Genomic DNA, 21,562 nt, shown 5'->3' with positions numbered 1-21,562 from the left:
ATCCGAGAGAGACCGACCAACTGAGCCTTCCACTTCTCCCACGTTTCACCATCATTAGCGCTGATTGGATCATCCCATCCAAGTTTCTGCTTACAGAGCTCTTGTAACAATTTCTTAGCCGGGAGGATGATTGGCGCAACGAAATCAAGTGGATCATAAACGGAACTTGACAGGGAAAGTATACCGCGACGGGTGTTCGGTCTGTCTTTAAGAGCAACCTTAAATAGGAACTTGTCGCTCTCCATGTCCCAGTGGAGCCCCAACGTGCGTTGCATCGTTAGCTTGTCTTTGTCTAGGTCAAGGTCTAGTACCGGTTGATCTCTCTCAGATTGAGGGACTGTACTCAGAACTTCCAAACTGTTGCACGACCACTTTGTGAGTCGAAATCCGCCTTTGGAGAGCATTTCTCGGAGCTGATAGACAACTTCGATAGCATTTTCAGCTGACTTTACCGATTTTAGGCAGTCATCAACATAGAAATTCCTTCTGACAGTCTTAACTATCTCTTCTGAGAATTCACCTTTGTTGTCTTCTGCTGTCTTTCTTAGCGCGAAGCTAGAGCAACTTGGAGACGAGGTCGCGACAAACAAATGGACCTCCATACGATGATCAACTGGTTCTTGGGTCAGATCTCCATCTGGCCACCAGAGGAATCTGAATGCATCTCGGTCACCTGGCAGTACTCTGACCTGATGGAACATACACTCAATATCAACAGACAACACGACTTGTTCTTCCCGAAATCTCATTAGCACACCAACGATAGAATTTGTCAAATCTGGTCCAGTAAGGAGCTGATCGTTCAGAGACGTTCCTTTATGTTTGGCAGCGCAATCAAAAACCACTCGAGTCTTTCCAGGTTTGTTCAGCACTGGGTGGTGGGGTAGATACCAAGTCGGCTTGTTCTTTACATGAATTTCATTAAGTGGCACTCGTGAAGCATGACCTTTGGTAAGATACTGTTCCATGGTGGTCTTGTAATTTTTCAGAAGCTCACCATCTTGCATGAACCTGCCTTTAAGCGCCAGTAGCCTCTTTTCTGCCATGCAGCGATTATAAGGCAAGACTGGTGGGTAGTTTCTCCAAGGAAGCGCAATTTGGTAATGACCATGCTCAAGTTTCACAGATTGTTCCATAACTTCAAGGGCTCTCTTGTCTTCCACTGACATGCCAAGCTTGGATTGGGGAACAACTCCATAATTCTCCGCTTCCCAGAACCTTTCTAGCTGGTGCATAAGACAATCATTCTTTTCTCCCACGGGCTCCGCTGATCCAACAAAATTCACGTTAAGATGGCATTCTCCGCCAACGTTCTTATGCATAGGGCCCATGAGTGTCCAGCCAAGTGGCGTGCGTATGGCGTATGGTTCTCCCTTGTTACCACGTCTCTCCTCCAACACCCAAAAGGCATCTGGGACGTTGGTGCCTATAATCAATCGAACTTCCTTCTCACTAGTACTTGGCAGCTTGATGTCTCTAAGGTGAGGCCACTGCTTTAGATCTTGTTCTGATGGAATACTGCGGCCTGAAGCATTCAATTTATCAACTGTCCAAAGTCTAACAACGTGAACTCTGTCACTTCCATCAAGTGGCTCAACAACTAGGCTTAATTCGTGACCAACTCTTGGGCTATCCTCTTTCTCTTGAGTTGTCAAATAAAACGTTTTCTGGCGTCCATGCACTCCAAGATCCATGGCTAACTTCTTGTCACACAAGGAGATGTCTGATCCACCGTCTAGAAGGGCATAGGTTTCTATGGTCTTGTTGGCGTCATCATGACTTCGCACCTTTACAGGAACTACTCTCAGGTACACCTTTCCTTCTCCAGCTGAGGTACTATTAGTCTGTCCACTTTGAAACGGGGCACCGCCCTCAGCTTGAGTTCCTTTATCAGCCACTCTGTCGCTACCTTCCACTGCTGGTGGTGGAGATGGTGGATGAAGTAAGGTGTGATGTCTCCTCTTACATCCTGGGACTTCACAAGCACCCTTTGCTAAACATCCAGCTCCTATGTGGCCATATTTAAAGCAATTGAAACAGAGCTGAGCTTTCTTCATTATCTCCAGGCGCTCTTCGAAGCTCTTGTCCTTGAAACACCTGCACCTTGCTAACGAATGATCACCACTGCACGATGGGCACTTCATAAAAGAAGCTGGCTTGCAAAAAGGGGGTAGACTCTGTCTGCCACCGGATTTGGTCTCTTGAGTGTTAAATGTGCTGACGCGTTCTCCAGTTAATGTAGCACTCCTCGACTTAGGTTTTCGCCTTTCATTTTCCGATCTGTCGCGCGCGATGTCCACCACACAACCGAACACGGGGTTATTTGCTACTCTGGCTTTGACTTTAACAAATTCAGCGATGTGACTGATGTTCGTTCTTTGGCCAGTTTGCTGGATTTGGTCTGCAACTTCAACAAACTTGGTGCGGAGATGATATGGTAATCTCTGAACAATTCTTCTTAGGTTGTCTGCACTGTTTATTTCATCTAGATATCCAATGGATTCTAACGTATGTTCACAGTCCTTCAGTTTGTCTGCAAAGGCAAGCAATCCCGCGCGATCCCCTGGTTTCAGAAGGGGTCCTTCTGTTAACCTGGTTACGTACTTTGAGGCAATTGGGAAGGGGTGACCAAAACGTTCTTGAAGGAGTTCTCTTGGTCTTTGATATCCAAGGGATGGATCCATTACTAAGCAACATTTGATGGTATCGTTTGCTGCTCCAGAAGTGTACTGAAGAAGGTACATGAGTTTCTCGCTTTCACTGGCTGCATTGTTCACGATACTGGTTTCAAATGAATTGATAAAGTTCCAGTATTCGAGAGGATCACCATCAAACACTGTCAATTTCTTTTTAGGCAACGCAAATCCTTTCTTCATAGTTAAAGCCCCACTATCCATTACTCCTCCACGCAAAACTGAACCGGTCGCCTCTGGATGTGCAAAGGCGGCAGTAGGTTCGGCTGACCAACTCTTATACCCCTGCGCATTAGATTTCAGCCGCAACGGAAGGTCTTGAGAACCAACGTTGCGTTCAACACGAGAAATAGAATGTTCCTGATCAGGCGCATGTGCAGCTCCTACATTAACTCCTTCACTAAACGGCTTCAGATCGTCAAAAACGTTCGGTAACTTGGCTAAATCAACTAGCTCCTCATCCTGAAGTAACTTTATTTGAAGTTCAGTTTTCCTAATGTCAAACTGCGCATCCAAAAGCTCTAACTCTAGCTTCGTTTCTTCTTCCTGACGTAGTAATTCTTGCCTTTTCTTCAGCTGGTACAACTTCAGTTGCGCTATTGTCTGATTCGCTTTAAGCTGTCTGATAGATAGTCTAGATGAATGCGAACTTTGCGAAGAATTAGTGATACTTACACAGTCTTCAACTGGTATCTCATTTTCCTCACGTGCTCCGGCGTTTAATCCTACGTCCTGGATCCATCGCTCTATTCCCGAAACGAAATCCATTTTTCGACGGAAATGTTCCTTGAAATAACGCACTTCGCTTCCCCACACTTCCATATCTCCATCCAAAGTTGAGATGTTCTCGTAGTGCACCTGTTCGAAGCGAGAAAAAGCTTCATCAATCTCCAGTAACTTCTGTTTAACTTCATCGACATTTTTCGGATCACTCAGCAGAACTTCCGTAGCACGATACAACATCGTTACTCTGGATAAACACCCTGACCTCCAATTCTTTTTTCGCACGCTTTCGAGGGCTTCTTCTGAGTGAGCTCGGCGTCTTGTCCGACCTTCAATTCCGGACAACATGTCATCCACTTCAGATCTTTGAATGCATGTAACTGACACTCCGTTACAGTCTGAAATACGTACCTTTTTTTAATCTCGACGATTCGCTTGTACATAACACACACACAGAAAAAATACAGAATTAACAATGCGAACTTAAACCCAACGAAACTAAAATACAACGAAAGGAATACGAGAAACTACAGAAAAATACAAACGAAAGCGTAACTACCTACAAGATCTGTACGGCACTCCGGAATAACAACGACTGAATGAAAATCACAACTACGATGTTATATAGCGGATAAAGGCTAAAACAATAGACTAAACAAGGCTACACAATACTCAAAGGCGATTACATGAAACAACGCTGACAAAATTAATTTACATTTTGACAGCACGAAAAAATACAAACTAATAAATACAGAACTTAACTATCGAGACGAGAACTATTTACACTAATTACAATTAACAAAGACGAACGACAGAACTGATAAAAAAAAATAATAATAATAACTCTCGTGGCTACATCAGCCTTGTTCCTTTTTCAAAATTTTATGCACTTCGACTTCGTCTCGGTCTATAAAACTGCAAAGAAAGAACTCGGCCACTATCCAGCCATTTTGACCTCACGTTTGGTTAATAACCCATACACAAATTATTCACACATGAGAAATTGCTCAAATATTATCAGTGCTATTTGTATCATTGTTATAGTGTGTACATACTGCACTGTAATTCAGCTCTGCCTACAAAAGAGTTGATTAAGGATATCTATCTGTCTATCTATCTATCTATCTATCTATCTATCTGTCTATATATCCACTTCTCTTTGTCTTCTTTTCTTTAACCTACGTACCAGCATGTTAATATCGTGTCAAGCAATAACTGAAAATTTGAATAAAGATAAGAATTCAACTTTTTTATTAACTTACTAAACCGAGTTCTCATAGGGATCGATAATTCCTAATTTCTAAACTCGATGACGTCACGTGAAAAGCAAGAATTAAATCCCCTTGTTCAATAGCCCCGGACTCTAAATCAAAATTTTACGGTTTGCTCAACTCTCGACTTTTTTCACGCAGAATGGCTGGATATCATTAGTTACTCGTCAGCACTGAGGCGGAAAATGTGAATTAATGCTATAGCGCATGGAAAAGCCCAAAGGAAGGGGAGAAAGGGCTTAAACTAGCCCAGTAGCATTGATAAATCTCGCTTTCCCGATTTAAAGAGGCAATAAGTTAGAAATCGAAGAGTGGCTTGTTTAGAGGATGGGTTTATCTATAATTCAAACTTAAGAAGGGAAAGTTTAAAGAAGTATATTAGTAATCTTTTGACTGAAATGAGGAAAAGAAGGGACAGTTTTAGTTGAGGACCTATTTCAAAAGCGATCTTTTTTAACAAAGAAGATCGACACAACATTTCAATCACAATCAGATGCGATGCTTGATAAACTTTCGGGGAAAAATATTTCGTGACTAACGGGTACACGTCCATTGAGAGACAAATAATTGAATAAATGATCAAATAAAAAAAGTTGAATATTAAATAACTTAATAATTGCAATAATGGTGAGTAGTTTTAAGGATCAATCTACAAGATTTTAACTGTTCCGTGTCCTTTTTGTACATGCAAATTTACCTATAATGAAAGAAAAAAAGCTAAAAAAATTATGGTTATAACGATGTAGATAACTTAACTCTTCCCTTTCAGCTTTCAAGGCCGTTTTTACAAACCTCAAAGCCAGTGGAAGAATTGCTCCAACAACGCTAGGCAGTCATTACACCGGACAGGATCATGACGGACAAGTTACGCTGTCCAGCGGAGTTCAACAGTGGACTGTGCCGTACACTGGTGACTACAGAATAGAAGCAATAGCAGCTGCAGGAGGGTACGATATATACCCTAACAGTATTCAGAACCGAGGAAGAGGAGCAAAAATGATTGGAACGTTCCGCTTAAACAAGAGTGAAATCATTCATATACTTGTTGGTCAAGAAGGAGGAATAAACACGGACGATTACTCTTCTGGAGGTGGTGGAGGAACGTTTGTGGTGAGAGGAGCCAACACACCTTTGATAATAGCTGGAGGCGGAGGAGGGGTTGATAGAGCTTGGTCAAGACACAAAGGATGTGACGCCAGCACAAACACAACAGGGAATCCTGGATACCAATCATACTCAGGGGGGAGCAATGGACATGGTGCACAGACTGCTAATGATGGATGGTCAGGTTAGGGTATATCGTGATGATTCCTTTTATCTCTGCTTTTCATTTAATGTTATATCATAATCATATGATAACGTGCGCTCTAATTAGCTTATAATTTATCAAAAAGAAATGGAGATGGCTCAGACTGACGTCCTTGTTAGCGATGATTTCCCATCGAGTTTACCCGCGAAGTTTTAAAACTTTCAAGATTGTTTTCCCTTTAACCTTTTGGAGCTCTATTTTAAAAGAAGATGTGCTAAAATGATAATTGTTTCTAAGTACAATGAGCATCAGGTAACTCTTCAAAGCGACGGAGTTAGTTTTGGAGTCGACGATACTTTATATGCCAAACGCGATGCGTGAATGTGGGTGAAAGCAAAACTGAGGTTTTTTTGCTTCGACTGAGGCTTCGCGACGTTGGGGTGAATGCTATTCTAAAGAGCTGCTGCATGTATGTCCCAAAAGTGTTGTTCAACAGATGATTTTCCTTTGAAATCGTACAATTTTTAAGATTTTCAACACAAAACGCCGCAATTTCTGATCGTCAATTCTAGTAACCAACAATTAAAGGAGGTAAATCTATCACACGTGACTCGTAAATTTAGGAAATTTCCTCTTTATTTTCTGAACGGCCGGTATTAGTTTTAGTGTATATGTGCACGATCCTTCGCAGTAAAGCACTATTTGAGCAATAGTGAAAATCAGACCTGAAAAAAATTTCAAGCCTGTACGGGACTCGAACCACTGACCTCTGCGATACTAGTGCAGCGCTCTGCCAATTGAGCTAACAAGCCAACTGGGAGCAGGCCATCAAATTAATTCGACATGAACCCGTAGATGATAAATCAAACAACAACAAACATATGAAACATATGTATGAACTGCGGTTATGAAACGTATATATGCGGTCATATGAAACGTATATGAGAAGGTCAGTGGTTCGAGTCCCGTACAGGCCTGAAATTTTTCTCAGGTCTGATTTTCACTATTGCTCAAATAGTGCTTTACTGCGAAGGATGGTGCACATATACGTTTCATAACCGCAGTTCATACATATGTTTCATATGTTTGTTGTTGTTTGATTTATAATCTACGGGTTCTTGTCTAATTATTTTGATGGCCTGCTCCCAGTTGGCTTGTTAGCTCAATTGGTAGAGCGCTGCACTAGTATCGCAGAGGTCAGTGGTTCGAGTCCCGTACAGGCCTGAAATTTTTTTCAGGTCTGATTTTCAGTATTGCTCAAATAGTGCTTTACTGCGAAGGATCGTGCACATATACGTTTCATAACCGCAGTTCATACATATGTTTCATATGTTTGTTGTTGTTTGATTAGTTTTAGTGCTGCATTGATAACTCCGAACGCTTCCGGCTGCACTTCGAGCAACTCCTCTCTTGTGCTCTCCAAACTTTCCGCGTGCACCATAACTCGAAATATGCATCAGAGGCACATAAATCTTTAATAAATCTCGGATAAAATATGAATATCCCCAGATACATAAAAACATGTGCGGTGCCCTGAAATATACATATGTGAAAAATAGAACTTGCTGCGTACTTATAAAAGATCATGTCTAAAAATTAAACTATGTAGTTTTAATCTATAACCAATCAACAACATCTAGGTTACTTCTCACATATAAACAGCAATTCCGCCTTTTTCCCTCAAAACCCCTCTTGACCAGTTCTTGTTCGTCTAAATATGTTTTAGATAGGTATGCTGACAATAGATTCAGGTTTATCTGGCTTAAGGTGTATTTCGGAGGCGACGCAAACACCAATATCGTTCTTCTTTAAATGATCTTGAGTGTACAGCCGCTCTAAAGCGGTTCTCTGTTTTAGTTGGGCTACAAATGTTCGTAAATAAAAATTTTGAAATAGCAAACTCGCAATTCGGGCTTTGCTGACTTGTCGATGAGTTCGATTGTCTGTTGTTTAAAATAAGGCAGCAGTCTCGCTGTATACGCTTAGCCGGGGTGTTTGGATGTCTCTGAGTGATTACAACTAGTATCCGATGAGCTTTCGTGCTTTTAGAATTAATGCGTCTTTATCCTCCTGAGTTTCTCGAGATTTTCAGAATGCCATGTAATTTCAGAAAATATAACGTGTCCTAATTTGGTCGGCAAGCACGAGCTCGTGATCGAGGGTCGTCTGGGAGGGTCTCAGTAGGGGCGGAGAAGGTGATGTTCACGGTTGACGGTTAAATTTTAAGTCATTTGACGGTTGATGATTAATTTTTTGGAATATTTTTTATCAAACGAATTAAACGCACGTATTTGGCTGTAAATTTTCATAATGACGCGTTTGTAAAGAACTGTTAATTCATGACACATTTTATTGATAAATGACTAACGTTTTACGACACAGGAAGTGTTTCCAAACCGGAAACCAGTTCTGTCGCTAACCAGTTTTACTTGCGAATAGAAGTTAAAGGACTTCCATAAATGTATTTTTTTAATATATAAAAAAATTTATTATAAAAGATATAACTTGACCCTAATTAAGGCAGTCACATAGTTCTTAATTGAGGATATCTGAGACATTTGACGGCCAACATTGGTTTGCTTAATTGGCAGCTGACGGTAAAAATATTGCGTTTTTGGGTCGAGGTCATGACGCACGGGCCGAATACGCCGCGGTCCGTGCTACGATTCGTGACCGTAAGCCAAATATCTTCCCTTCTAGCCTGATCAAACATGATTAACCACATCAAAAATTTGGTTTCATACTAAAAGGAGGCGATGCACGAGCGCACACTGAACAATCACTATAAAGATCCTGCAGGAAAAACTTTTTTCTTTGTTTTTTCGTGTCAGAACAAGAAAACCACAGTTCATTAACCCGTCCGACCCTGCACACGTCAGCTTTCACTATGATTTTAAATGGGGATACGCGCGCCATGATACATATGTGAAAAGTAGAACCTGCTGCGTGTTTATAAAAGATCATATCTAAAAATTAAACTATGTAGTTGTAATCTATAAACATCAAAAACATCTAGTTTACTTCTCACATAAACAGCAATTCCGCCTTTTTCCCTCGAAACCACTCTTGACCAGTTCCTGTCCCGTCTGAATATGTTTTACATCGGTACGTTGAGAATTAATTCAGGTTTATCTGGCTCAAGGTGTGTTTAGGAGGCGACGCAAACATCAATATCGTTCTTATTTAAATGATCTTCGAGTGTACAGCCGCTCTAAACTGGTTCTTTGTTTTAGTTGGGCTCAAATGTTTGTCAATAAAAATTTTGGAACAACAAACTCGCATTTCGGGCTTTACTGACTTGGTGTAGGTGAGGTCGATTGTCTGGTGTTCAAAATCAAGCAGCGGTCTCGTTGTATAGGCTTAGCCGTGGTGTTTGACAGGAGTGTCTCTCTGAGTGATGACCACTGGCATAGTATCCAATCTATAACAGAGTTAATAGAGGGAACTGGAGAGCCAGCAAGGTATGGGAATACTAAAGGTTGGCAAACTTGACTGTATCAATGATTCAAAACATGCAAAATCTGATTTCAAGTTTGAACCGTGGTGGGCTATGGTCAATTACAGAGCCAGCTCAGAAGATTTTTGTAGTAGCAGAACACTACTTCCGCCAGCCAGCTCCAAAAGTGGTTTCACTTGGAATTGAAATTGTTACAATAACTCTCAAAGCTACTAGTGATAGTGATGTTCTTGCTAACTATGGATTGATCATAACTGATCAAGGATGTATTGCATGGCATTATTACTTTGTATGTATGGATATGCTCATTCTCCTTGACAAAGGATGTGAGTGAGAAAAACAAGATCAAAATGAAGCAAACAAAGGGGAAGTCTCTTCGCAAGGAAATCAGTCAGAGTTGCTAATAAAATGAACAAGGGAAGCAAAGTTAAAGCTCTCCATTTATATTTAATTTACTTTTGTGAACAAGAAATAGCAAAGTTGTTTACAACATTATTAAAAGAACCTAGTTTCTAATGTTTAGTTCCAAACAATGTGACAATGCCAAATTAAAACTTTCCCATGTGAATGTGGAACTTCTTGTAAATACAATCATAGCTTGTTTAAATGGAATTTGGAGGATTATGGAAAACTACTTATGAATTATTTAATTATAAAAACATGTTATCCCGGTAATCACTGTTTGATTGTGAAAAAGTGGTCTGTTATTTAATACTGGCATTTGTGCATGGCGTGCCAATGTTCTTCTCAATTTCACATTTAAAAAACACTCCCTATGCTTTCTGTCATCTTACATTTGTAGGACTGCAGAAGCAAGGCTACAACCTGATTGGCATTGTGTAGTTCCAGAAAATTCTTGAAATTGAAAATTCTTGGGAATGGGGGGATCTCAAAGGCCAAAAAACTCAAGGAAATGTATGAATCTTAATTGCAATTTCCAGAGTGTTGAGAGGGGGTCTTAAGAAAAATCCCTTCTGTGGGGGAGGTATGGATAATATTTATAGAAGTACATAGGGCAAAAAAAATTCAAACCTCCCAAACGAGGTCTCTAGTTTTAGTCACACAAACTTGACTTTTTTGTTGACCCTGACAAACCTAGAATTGCAATGAAATTTCTAACAAGCAATCTGAAATTCTTTTTCGCTTAAATACAGTAGCATAGCCAGGATATTTAAAAATTCTGTGGCAGTCATGCTAGTACACAGCATTTTCTACAGTTTGACTTTTTTTGGCATGGCAACTTGGCATTGGTAATCTGTTCACAAGATTTCTTCCTATCTTTCCTTCCTTTGGTATTGCCACTCTGACATGAAATGGATCTCTGTATTCTAATAGTGTTACTATTGTAACCAAACTGATGAAGAACTGAAACCTGTAACAAAATGTTGATGATTAATATGGATGATTTAATAACATATGACTTGGAATAATTTGAGTAAGGAGATATTTGTCATAGATTATCATTTAAAAAAAAATCCAGCTGCCTGTGCACTGATCCTGTCAGCCACATTTTATTATTTCTAAACCTGTCAACAAATAAAAAGCATAAATAATAATTGGAAATAGCTTTCTTTTAACATGTCGGACTGAAAATAAAGCGATACTTACATTTTTCAATATCCTCGGGTTTGAAGTGTTTCCCGCAAGCGTGTACTTTGTCGTTTTTTATCTGCTCCCCGAAATCCTGGTCGATTTTGTGCGCTTTTATTACTTCTCCGAGCCAGTTGTTGCGCCATTTTCGATGAGCCTCGTCTTTCACGACAGGCAGCTTAAAATTCCTATTCTCTTCGATCGTCTGCACGATCCGCAGACAAGGACGGAGCAGTTGACCCCTGGCATCACTTATGAACCCTCTTAAGATAATATTTCAGTTAGATTATTTCTAGATCATCCGTAAAAAAAGAATAAACTCGAAGCAAGCCTACACACTGGTCGCCATCTTCATATTTTGTGCACCTTCGCGGTCACGTGACATGCCATAAACCAACACAAAGAATTCCATCGTTTGAAGTCCGCCGACCTTCATAACCAGTTCCCTCTATTAACTCTGATCTATAAGTATTTGACTGTTGGGGGTTAATTAGTTTAGTTTAGTTTATTGAGATTTGCCACTGAAAAATACAATTTACAAGTAGTACATGAACAGGGACACGCAATAAATAAACAAAAATATAGTGGCAGGACTACAGGGTGAGCCCCAATTTACATTTTTCCCCTTACAAAATACAAAGAATAGAAAAATATGGGTTACATATGCATTTATGTACTTTGTCTATAGAATAAAATAATTTGCCGACCAACTGCGACACTTAGTTAGGGAGGAGTATAAAGCGTGAGCTTTTCTGTATAAAACCGTTTAACTAAGGCTTTAAAGTTATGTAAATAGCTAGCTTGCTTAATGTTGCTCGGTAAATCGCTCCATAATTTAATTGTGCGAGGAAAGAAAGAGTTTCTAAAATACCGCTGAGTATGAGTAAATAAAGGGCGGATGTTTGCAGGACGATGACGTCGGGTTGCGTATGTATGGTTAGCAGGAGGCAGAAGATGGTCAAAACTAGCGTTGATAAGACCTGACCTAATTTTGTATAAAATGACAAGATCATGGACTTATCTTCTGAATTCAAGCGGCAGTAGACTAAGAGTCTTCAGTCTCGCAGTGTAGCTGGTTTTCCTATCTGGATGGTTTAGTATTTAGTAGCCCGTCGTTGTATATTTTCGATTAGCCTACGATGCTTTGCTGTGTAAGGAGACCATACAGAGGATACGTACTCGACGATTGGGTGAACTAACACAGTGTACATCATTTTCCTAGTTGATACGTTAACAATGTCTCTACCGCATACATGCTTTACAAAACCAAGAACTTTGTTACACTTGGCACATATCTCTTCGATGTGCGTCGTCCATGATAATGGAGTAGTGACAGTCACGCATAAATCCTTGGTATCAGGAGGCGAGTCCAAGGTCTGGCCGTCTAAATGTTATGTATACTTCTCTCTTTGGCACGAGGTTCTCTTTGACATGTGTAGAACGTTACATTTGTTTGTGCTAAAAGACATACCGTTGTCGTCACACCAAGTTTTGGAGTTGTCCAAGTCAGCTTGCGGCAGGGAGACATCCATTGGAAACAATAGCGCGATATAGCTTCCTATCGTCCGCAAAGATGCCAAGTTAACTTGCGTGGGTAATGGAGCGCGACAAGTCATGACCAGAAATAAAAGCGGACCCAGGATGGAGCCCTGGGGTACTCCTGATGTGACTGGGAGCCAGTCTGAGGATATGCCGTCAACAACAACTCGTTGGTATCTGTCAGAAAGATAGCTTGAGAACCACAACAAAACTGGACCGGATATACCAAGGAGCTGAAGCTTCGAGAGGAGTAGCCTGTGTGGAACCTTATCAAATGCCTTTGACAGGTCAAAATGGATTACGTCCACTTCATGACCATTGGCTAGTTTGTCTACAATATCGTGATACACCTCAAGTAGTTGCGTTTCTGTGGATTCTCCTGGCTGGAAGCGATGCTGGAGTTGGTGAAGAAAAGACGATAAATGAGGGTAGCAGTGATTAAACACGCATCGTTCCATAGCTTTGGAGACAATGCATAAAAGAGAAATTGGCGTGTAATTCTCCGTTCGGGTAGGATCGCCCTTTTTAAAGACGGGTGCAATGTTCGCGCGCTTCCAATTTACTGGAAAAGAGCCCGTAGACAGCGACATATTAAAGAGCCTGTAGAATGAAGGGGAAATCTCAGCAGCAGTATGTTCTAGGAGTGAACCGGGGATGTCATCTGGTCCACCGGCCTTATTTGGATCAATATTCGACAAAGCCTCCATCACTTCAGCAAGTGTAAGCATAACATCTTTTGGAATGTCGTTTAGAAAAAGAACTAAACGCGAATTTGGCTGTAGATTTTCATGATGACGCGTTTGTAAAGAACTGTTCATTTATGACACCTTTTATTGATAACTTACCAACGTTTTACGACACCGGAAGTGTTTCCAAACCGGAAGTCAGTTCTGTCGCCAACCAGTTTTACTTGCGAATAGAAGTTAAAGAACTTACATAAATGTATTTTTGGGATTATCACAAGTTTTATTGGTTCCGTGTCTCGTGACCGAGAGCCAAATATTTTCCCGTCCAGCCCGACCAAACTTGATTAACAAGCATCTTATCATATGACCACTTCGAAAATTTGGTCTCAAACTAAATAGGAAGCGGTGCAAGAGCGCACGCTGAATAATCACAACAAAGATCCTAGAGGAAAAAAATTTCCTTTGTTTTTTCGTGTCAGAACAAGAAACTCACCGTTCATTAACTCGTCCGACCTTACACACGTAAGCTTTCACTTTGACGGTTTTTAATAGGATTACACGCGTGGGGCCGTACGGGTCAAATTATCATCAGGCATAAACCTGCAATTTAGCATTAGGTAACGCGTTAAATCAACTCATAGTATCTTGGACAGGGGAAGTAAGACAAAGCAGTATATACAACTAGGTATTACAGATGCTATATACAAATATTAGACCTCATGGATAGCGGCTCAATTAAAATGCATTACCTAAGGCTTGGCCGAACTGATATTGGTTTACTGAAGCGTTTTACAATGCTCGCAAAAAATTCCAAAAATCGAACGGGTTAGCATCCCATTTAAATATAGTTTTGCTTCTGTTTACGAAAATCTTAAAATATATTCGTTGTATTTCAGGTGGTGGTGGTGGCGGATTTTACTCCAGTGGAAGAAGTGGAACCAAAGGATATGGTGGAGAAGGTGGTAAGGGATTTATTCAGGGAGGGGTGGGTGGAAGAGCCAGGTTTGACGATGTCGATGGTGGGTTTGGTGGAGGTGGTGGAGGTGCTGGATCTAATGGACCACAAGGAGGTGGAGGAGGAGGAGGAGGAGGATACTCTGGGGGAAGCAGCGGACATAATATTTATGATAGCTGTGGGGGTGGGGGAGGCTCTTACAACAATGGAAACAACCAGGACAATGAATGTTGTTACAATAACGCTGGTCATGGTCAAGTGACTATTACGTTCCTGGAGTAAAAAAACGTTTATCTAATATGATAACGGCACTTAGAGTTCAGCTTTCATTGATGGGCATTCTAATTGACTGACAGCACTCAATTAAAATGCCAAATAAATTGTATCAATAAAGATTTAGAAATGCAAAGACTAGCAAAAACTAACGATAAAAACCGACGTTTCGGTGACATCATGACGCCATTGTCAAGGAGAAATAAAAAATGAAGTTTGTGGCAAGGTGTAACACTAAATTAGCATAAATATGTTACGAGCTAATTAAACAAATACTTTTGCGCGAATTGAATCGCTTTGCACGTTCAGAATGGGTTTTAAGTCTCTGATGAAAAGCATTTCGTTCACCAAACAATCGAACTTGTTACTACACCTTTTCAGAATGCTAAAACGTTTCAGTAGGTCTTTCGGGACTTTGCTGTGCCGTTCGTGGTAGTGTTTATATATTGAAGATGCCTTTCGTTTATGTCCATCCACGCGTGTGTGTAAGTGTCCGCGTGTATAGCCCGCATAACCCGCATCACACAGGTCACATTGAAATTGATAAACGACGCGTTGTTGGTTGACAATCTGTGGCTTGATTTCTCGTACTTTAAGATCTTGGCCAACTTTGCGGCTAACAAATACTGGCTGGACAGTTGTCTTAGCATGAAGGTGCAGACAACTGTCCAGCCAGTATTTGTTAGCCGCAAAGTTGGCCAAGATCTTAAAGTACGAGAAATCAAGCCACAGATTGTCAACCAACAACGCGTCGTTTATCAATTTCAATGTGACCTGTGTGATGCGGGTTATGTGGGCTGTACACGCGGACACTTACACACACGCGTGGATGGACATAAACGAAAGGCATCTTCAATATATAAAAACTACCACGAACGGCACAGCGAAGTCCCGAAAGACCTACTGAAACGTTTTAGCATTCTGAAAAGGTGTAGTAACAAGTTCGATTGTTTGGTGAACGAAATGCTTTTCATCAGAGACTTAAAACCCACTCTGAACGTGCAAAGCGATTCAATTAGCGCATAAGTATTTGTTTAATTAGCTCGTAACATATTTATGCTAATTTAGTGTTACACCTTGCCACAAACTTCATTTTTTATTTCTCCTTAAATAAATTGTAACTATTCAATGTTTTAACTTTCTCCGTAACACAAAAGTTACCCATTTTATTCTTCATTTGGTTTACGTTAAGCCATCATTTCTTTTGGTCATCTATTACATTAACTGGGCTCGGCGCTTTTTTGTAGTTGAAAAGTCAAATAGGGTTCTAAAACTTGAGATAATGAAGAAACTTTTTTTTCAGAAATCGAGTCTTACTCGTTATGGTTTTTCACCAGGGTCTTAAGGAAAGATCACAATATCGCACAGACCAATCAACACACTGTGCAACCTAAGACGATGAGAGACAATTCCATATGATTATATCTTCTGGAAGCTTAGGATTGAGTTTTGCCCGTTCTTTGATATCAATCCTTTGATACGAATCTTCACTGACCTTCTTTTACCGATGTTCAGTGAGATCAGTGAAGATTATGAGATCAAACAGTAAAGACGCCTGTTACACTGTAACCCTCTGGAATCAGTATGGCTTTTCCAACGTAGCACTAATCTTAACATTGAGAATGTGTTGTTAAATGATGAAGACTAACACGAGGGGATAATGACACGTACGGTTTTGTCAAAGTTAAGATCCGTCCCAGGCCCTTTGGCGAAGGAAGTCATTTGCAAATTGTTAGAACAACCGGATAACCAAGTGAAGTTGTCACGGCAGCTTTGTAAATTTACGTGTGAAATTGTAAACTATGGACCAGATTAAATAGGAAGTATTCACGAGTAATTCATTTAACGAAAGTTGGTAAAAAGTATTGCTAGTCTTGCAAAAATTGGTCCTTCTTCATCTATAAGTAATACAAATGAATAAAGGCTGATAGTTTCGAAAGAAACTGTTTGGGGCTGCGTCGGTGGGAGTAACGAAATAATTTGGATATATCAACAAAGTTGTAAATGGTAACTTGGCCACCGTAACGATTACAAAAGCTGATGTTTCGCTCCGACGAAGGGCTAACGCTCGAAAGGTCAGCTTTTGTAATCGTTACGGTGGCCAATTTACCATTTCAACTTTGTTGATATATCCAAATTATAGAAGTTATACATATTGCTTAAGCATTTGAATAACAAGACATTATTATACGACTGGGGCAGTCAGAGGGCCAATAACTAAAATCAACCAATCAAAATGCTCTATTGCCGGTTCTCTCGGTATTGAACCGGGCAATGTCCCGAATGGTCCAGATTGATACCGCACTTGTGTCCCTTTGAACTTCAGTCCTATAATAAATCTCTTATTAACCAAGCTTGCTCGGGACCCTACTGGAAGAATATCGGCCATCGGTCTTTTTTGTACGGACCAAGCGCAGCGAGGTCCGTACTGTCAAGACCTCGGGCCGATATTCTCCCAGGACGGCCCTCGCGCTTGGTTAATAAGATATATATATATTCCTTTTATTTCTTATTTAAAAAAACACGCTATGTATCTGGTAGAAATACTTGTGATAAACAGAAATATGTCGTTGCCATCGGCGAAAAAGGTATCTGTTCGACCTATGATCTTTCCGTTGAATTCTAAATTGTTTTAGTCACCGATCAAGCAATTTTAAAAAGACCACGGGCTCTTACAGTGAGCTAGTAACATTTGGAAAAGAAACATTTTCTCATAAAGATCTTGAAATGGACCATAAGTATAACAAGGGTTTTATGAAGTGGCAGCAATGTGGATCTATGGTGGGACATCACTTACATTCATTATTAAGAAATATGTTGTTAAATACACAAACATGAGGTTATTACGCCCTATTACCAAGCAAACTTTCATTCAAAGCTGTTGCTAGTAGTAGTTAATACTGGAAACTTAGTGCAAAGCTATCAATAAAAAAGTTCTCCAGCATATTGTTTGTGAATTTCATGATCTTGTAATGGAATATTTCAAATTTCCTTACAAGTGCGGGCAAATAATGTGACGTTTTAGATTTAAAAACACGGAAAGGGAAGAAAAATAGCAAAGGGACAAACGAAGAAGCAAACCTTGACGAAATAACAGACTTAATTGCATGGATAGGGTAGGATGGGGGCGAAGGGGGCTCCCTATATCTGGAGACACCTCGCTAAGTTACAACTCATCTCTTCCCTCCTACCACCCAGCCTTGTCTGTGAGAAAAGGTGGGGGAAGGGGTAGGGGGGAGGGTTTATAGAATTATAACATACATTTGTGATAACAACAACGATGTGGAAAATGACTTGCACATGAGCGAGACAGACTCTTTACCCTGTGGAAATCTAAGCCCATAACAAAATAACTAAGAACTGTAATGCTTCACAGATGTCATATCAGGAATAAATTTCAAATATTGATAACTTAGTATGGAGTTCCAAATCAGGAAAAGTAAGTTACCATGACGGTAAGCTTTCATAGCCTATGGCTGACTCATTTATCGGAAGCATTAAATCCAAGTTGGGCATACCATCAATTCCCGAGGATAGTGTGTCACGGAGTTTTTCTCACCTTTTATCACAGAACCAGAACGCACAAAATGGTCCTTGAATTAAAAAACCAGAAATCGAGTAAAAACGAAGGTTACATAAAGAAAATAAGGCTGACTAAAGGATTACTCAAAGATCAGAAAACGATTGCAAAACTTAGCGCTCTTTAGAACGAATAAAATCGGAAATAGACGAGATATTCCGTAAAACCAACACGCCATGCTCTTTTTTGTTTTTATGCGAACGCCCGGGCACACTCGACCCCAGGGTCACACGTGTGGGTAAGGAACGATATGGGAAGATATAGGAAAAGGAGAACCAGAACGTACAAAATGATCCTTAAATTAAAAAGCCAGAAATCGAGTAAAAACGAAGGTTACATAAAGAAAATAAGGCTGACTAAAAGGATTAATCAAAGATCAGAAAACGATAGCAAAACTTACCGCTCTTTAGAATGAATAAAATCGGAAATAGACGAGAAATTCCGCAAAACCAACACGCCATGCTCTTTTTCTGTTTTTATGCGCACGACCGGGTACGCTCGACCCCAGGGTCATACGTGTGCGTAAGGAACGCTCATCACAATAGGGTGCTATGAAGATATGGGAAAAGGAGAAGAATTGGAAAGCAAAAATACGGCCCCTTGTATTCTCCGAAAAACATGCTGGAAACCTTGGGCAATATTTGTAACTATGATAGAGGTTGGATACGACACGCGCTATATCGGTTGAAAGGGCGTGCTCTATCAGAGTATAGAGCATGGACTGATTTAAAACTATCACGCTATCTGCCAATTTGTGCTGTGTCTAGCGTTTGTTCGTTAATTAATTAAAGTGGCATTTCGGAATAAGCGAGCAGGTAGGTAGTAACAGAAGAACTAATCAAAGGTCTGTAGGCATGCCAAGCGCCGCAATTTGCGATATCATAACGCGTGCAAGGACAAGAATCCTTAAAGAGAAAAGGAAATGGACAACTTGAGGTCGGAAGGCTTTCATGCCCAGTCAGATTGTAAAGTTACGTACGATAATAAAAATCGAACACAGCTAACACTCGTCTATTATATGAAGTTTCGTGTTTAAAACATGCTGAGGTGAATCATGGCTAGCTCATCTGGTGATACTCGGTCCTCGGAGTGAAGCACGCCTCAGAAATTACATCGGCCACGCGTCCTTTAGGTGAACTGAACTGTGAGCTCGCTCTGATGTCCTTTCCGATGCTTTGAGTTCACGGCCATATCAGTCACAGCAGCCAACTTTTACGGCGCTGTCATCCTGAGTAATATTCTTGTTCCTATTTTTTCCTTCTTTTCATGTAAAAAAAAAACAGAAAACAAAAAAACAAAACAAAACAAAACAAAAAAACTAGCGCGTCTTTTACATATGAGCCACAATTCTGGCGGGTTTCAGTGAACATTTCACATTCAGGAATTGTGTTAAGACGAGCGCTTCAGGCAATGGTGTTAAATTCGGACCGCCAAATTCGAACTATTTCCTTTTTTGTGAGCTATTGCAGATCGTGAACGAACTTCGATGGTATATAAACTTTGATGGCTCGACAGTTTTAACAGCTTTAGTCTTTTTCAACCAATCGGATCACTTGAACCATTCTAACAGGGATTCTGATTGGCTCCTTGTAGTCTGCATTATGAGAGTATAGAGCATGTTGACGACACTGTTGTTCGCACTAAAAATAAAGCTTGTTTTGAAAATGGAAAATAATGCGTAGGAAATTTAACAGATTCTTCAGTATAAAACAGATAGAAGAGCCATGACTGTACTCTGTTCTTCTCTTTTTGTGGATTAAATGTTTATTCACGCCTGTCATATAGACAGAATTACTTTCGCACGTTCAAATTTATAGCATTTTTCATTCCCCTTAAATTTCTTTCTTCTCTTTGGTGATGAAAATATGGGTAGTTCCAAAAGGAAAACGTTTGGCAAATGGTTTCACGTTGCGTGATATTTCAGGACTCCTTCTCTATGTAATCATTTTGAAGCGACAGTCTACACTCTATAAACACTCTCACTCACCAAATGAATGGGACTTCCAGAGGGTAAGGGTGCATGCGTTTCATTTACCCGCCGCATGCTAAACTGTAGCCTACCGTAATCTGCTATTCAGTTACCACAACTTTGGGGCAAGGTGGGGTTCTTCAAGGGAAGAATTAAGAAGACATCAGCAAATTGAGAATGCATCATTTATAATGATGCGCCTTTCACATGAGCCGATCCTCTTACTATCTTCTGGAAAACTCTGACGTAACTCGGAGAATTAAAACGGTCGTGTTCCTGATATTTGATTGGCTCTTGCGTTAATCAAAGGCAGTCGCAAGATAGAATATCACAAATTAAGGATTTGTTCTCATTAAAAGGCGCAGTAGTAATATTGAACCTCTTTGTCGCGATGCCCTACCCTGACTTCACCGTCTTGAGGTACTCGCTGTAATCAGACTCAAAACTGCAAGGTTACAGAATCTCAGAGACTCAAGACATTCAAGTTAATCTTTCTTTCTCTTATATCACACTTGCAGTCTCTACAGAAGCGTTTGAAAGACAATCAAGGAATTCGTCTGTTCTTGGTGAATTATCCACATGTAGCCCTGCCGGCTGGTGAGCGCAAGCGGGTGAAGCCAGAACCGAAGCAAAATTTCCAAAACTGGCTTTCAGGAGATGCAGCAAAGAACATGTACAAAGACGAACCAAATCAGTGTGCTAATCAGTGATGTTATCATGTGCAGCTCAGCGCTAGCCTACTTATTCATAGAGTCTGTTTCATTCTAGAGACATAACGACATAATGGCATAAACATAGTTCACATGAGCTTCATCAGGGCATATGGGCGTAAGGACTTGAGGGGGAGGGGGGGGGGGTCATCCTGTCATTATTTTAACGATATGAACATGCAAAAATGATAAAAATTGCGACATGATCACACAAACATCTCTTTTTTATGCCTTTATGCTAATATCGTTTTCTATTTACCCTTCATAGTGCAAATGTGAACAAGGTTGCAAACAATTTAGCTGTGTCGCGATGCATGTATCGTTTAGTTCCCAGTTTGTCGTCGTTATGCCCACGGGTTTACACCACAAATTTAACAAAAAAATAACCTTCCTATATCGTTACGCTTATTTCTACAAGTTCTTATCACGAGCTTGAACCAGACTTGGGATATTGCGTCGCAAAAAAAGGGCTAAATGTTAGTTTTTTATTGACTGCATTAAAAACATCTGATGTCACTAAGGAGTGAAGTGGAACGGGGAAGGGAAAAAGTTGGATCTCTGAAAGTCAGTTGTGGAGCCCCTCAAAAAGTAAACAGAGACGTTTAGAGAGAGATGGGTGTGAGTTGTAGTGCGATGGTTCTCTGTATAATACTTGGCTGTGGAGTAAAATCTGGAAACAAGGAAAGTATTAGTCTGTTCCGTATACCTATAGTTGTTGAGAAGAACGGTGAAAGTTACAAACAGGTAACAGAAGCTCGCCGAAACGCGTGGATTTCACAGATAAGCCGAGACGACACGAGATCGAAAGACATCTTGAGTGTATTCAGCCAACTGATTATAAAATGTTCACCCAAGAAATATTTACAA

General features: G+C 40.4%; 2 protein-coding genes across 2 annotated transcripts in view; one reads left to right on the top strand and one right to left on the bottom strand.

Moving 5' to 3' along the window:
• Positions 1-21,562, top strand: part of LOC148737119 (uncharacterized) — a 141,004-nt gene that overhangs the window by 28,476 nt on the left and 90,966 nt on the right. The window lies entirely within an intron of this gene.
• LOC148737124 (uncharacterized) lies at positions 1,805-3,764 on the bottom strand. Its single transcript, XM_088747744.1, has 2 exons — positions 2,415-3,764; positions 1,805-1,993 (listed from the first exon to the last, which is right to left on the bottom strand). The coding sequence occupies exons 1-2, from the start codon at positions 3,762-3,764 to the stop codon at positions 1,805-1,807; spliced, it is 1,539 nt and encodes a 512-aa protein (XP_088603870.1).

The sequence above is a fragment of the Stylophora pistillata genome, chromosome 2 (genome assembly GCF_964205215.1).
Source record: "Stylophora pistillata chromosome 2, jaStyPist1.2, whole genome shotgun sequence".
Lineage (NCBI taxonomy): Eukaryota > Metazoa > Cnidaria > Anthozoa > Scleractinia > Pocilloporidae > Stylophora > Stylophora pistillata.
This window is presented reverse-complemented; position numbering and strand designations above follow the sequence as displayed.

What these genes read in the sequence shown, in the direction of transcription:
- LOC148737124 (XM_088747744.1), bottom strand. Translation starts at nt 3,764, where the DNA reads ATGTTGTCCGGAATTGAAGGTCGGACAAGACGCCGAGCTCACTCAGAA. An exon ending in ATCATCTCCGCACCAAGTTT is followed by an intron (nt 1,994 to 2,414) that starts GTTGAAGTTGCA and finishes CTGGATGTTTAG; the next exon opens with CAAAGGGTGCTTGTGAAGTC.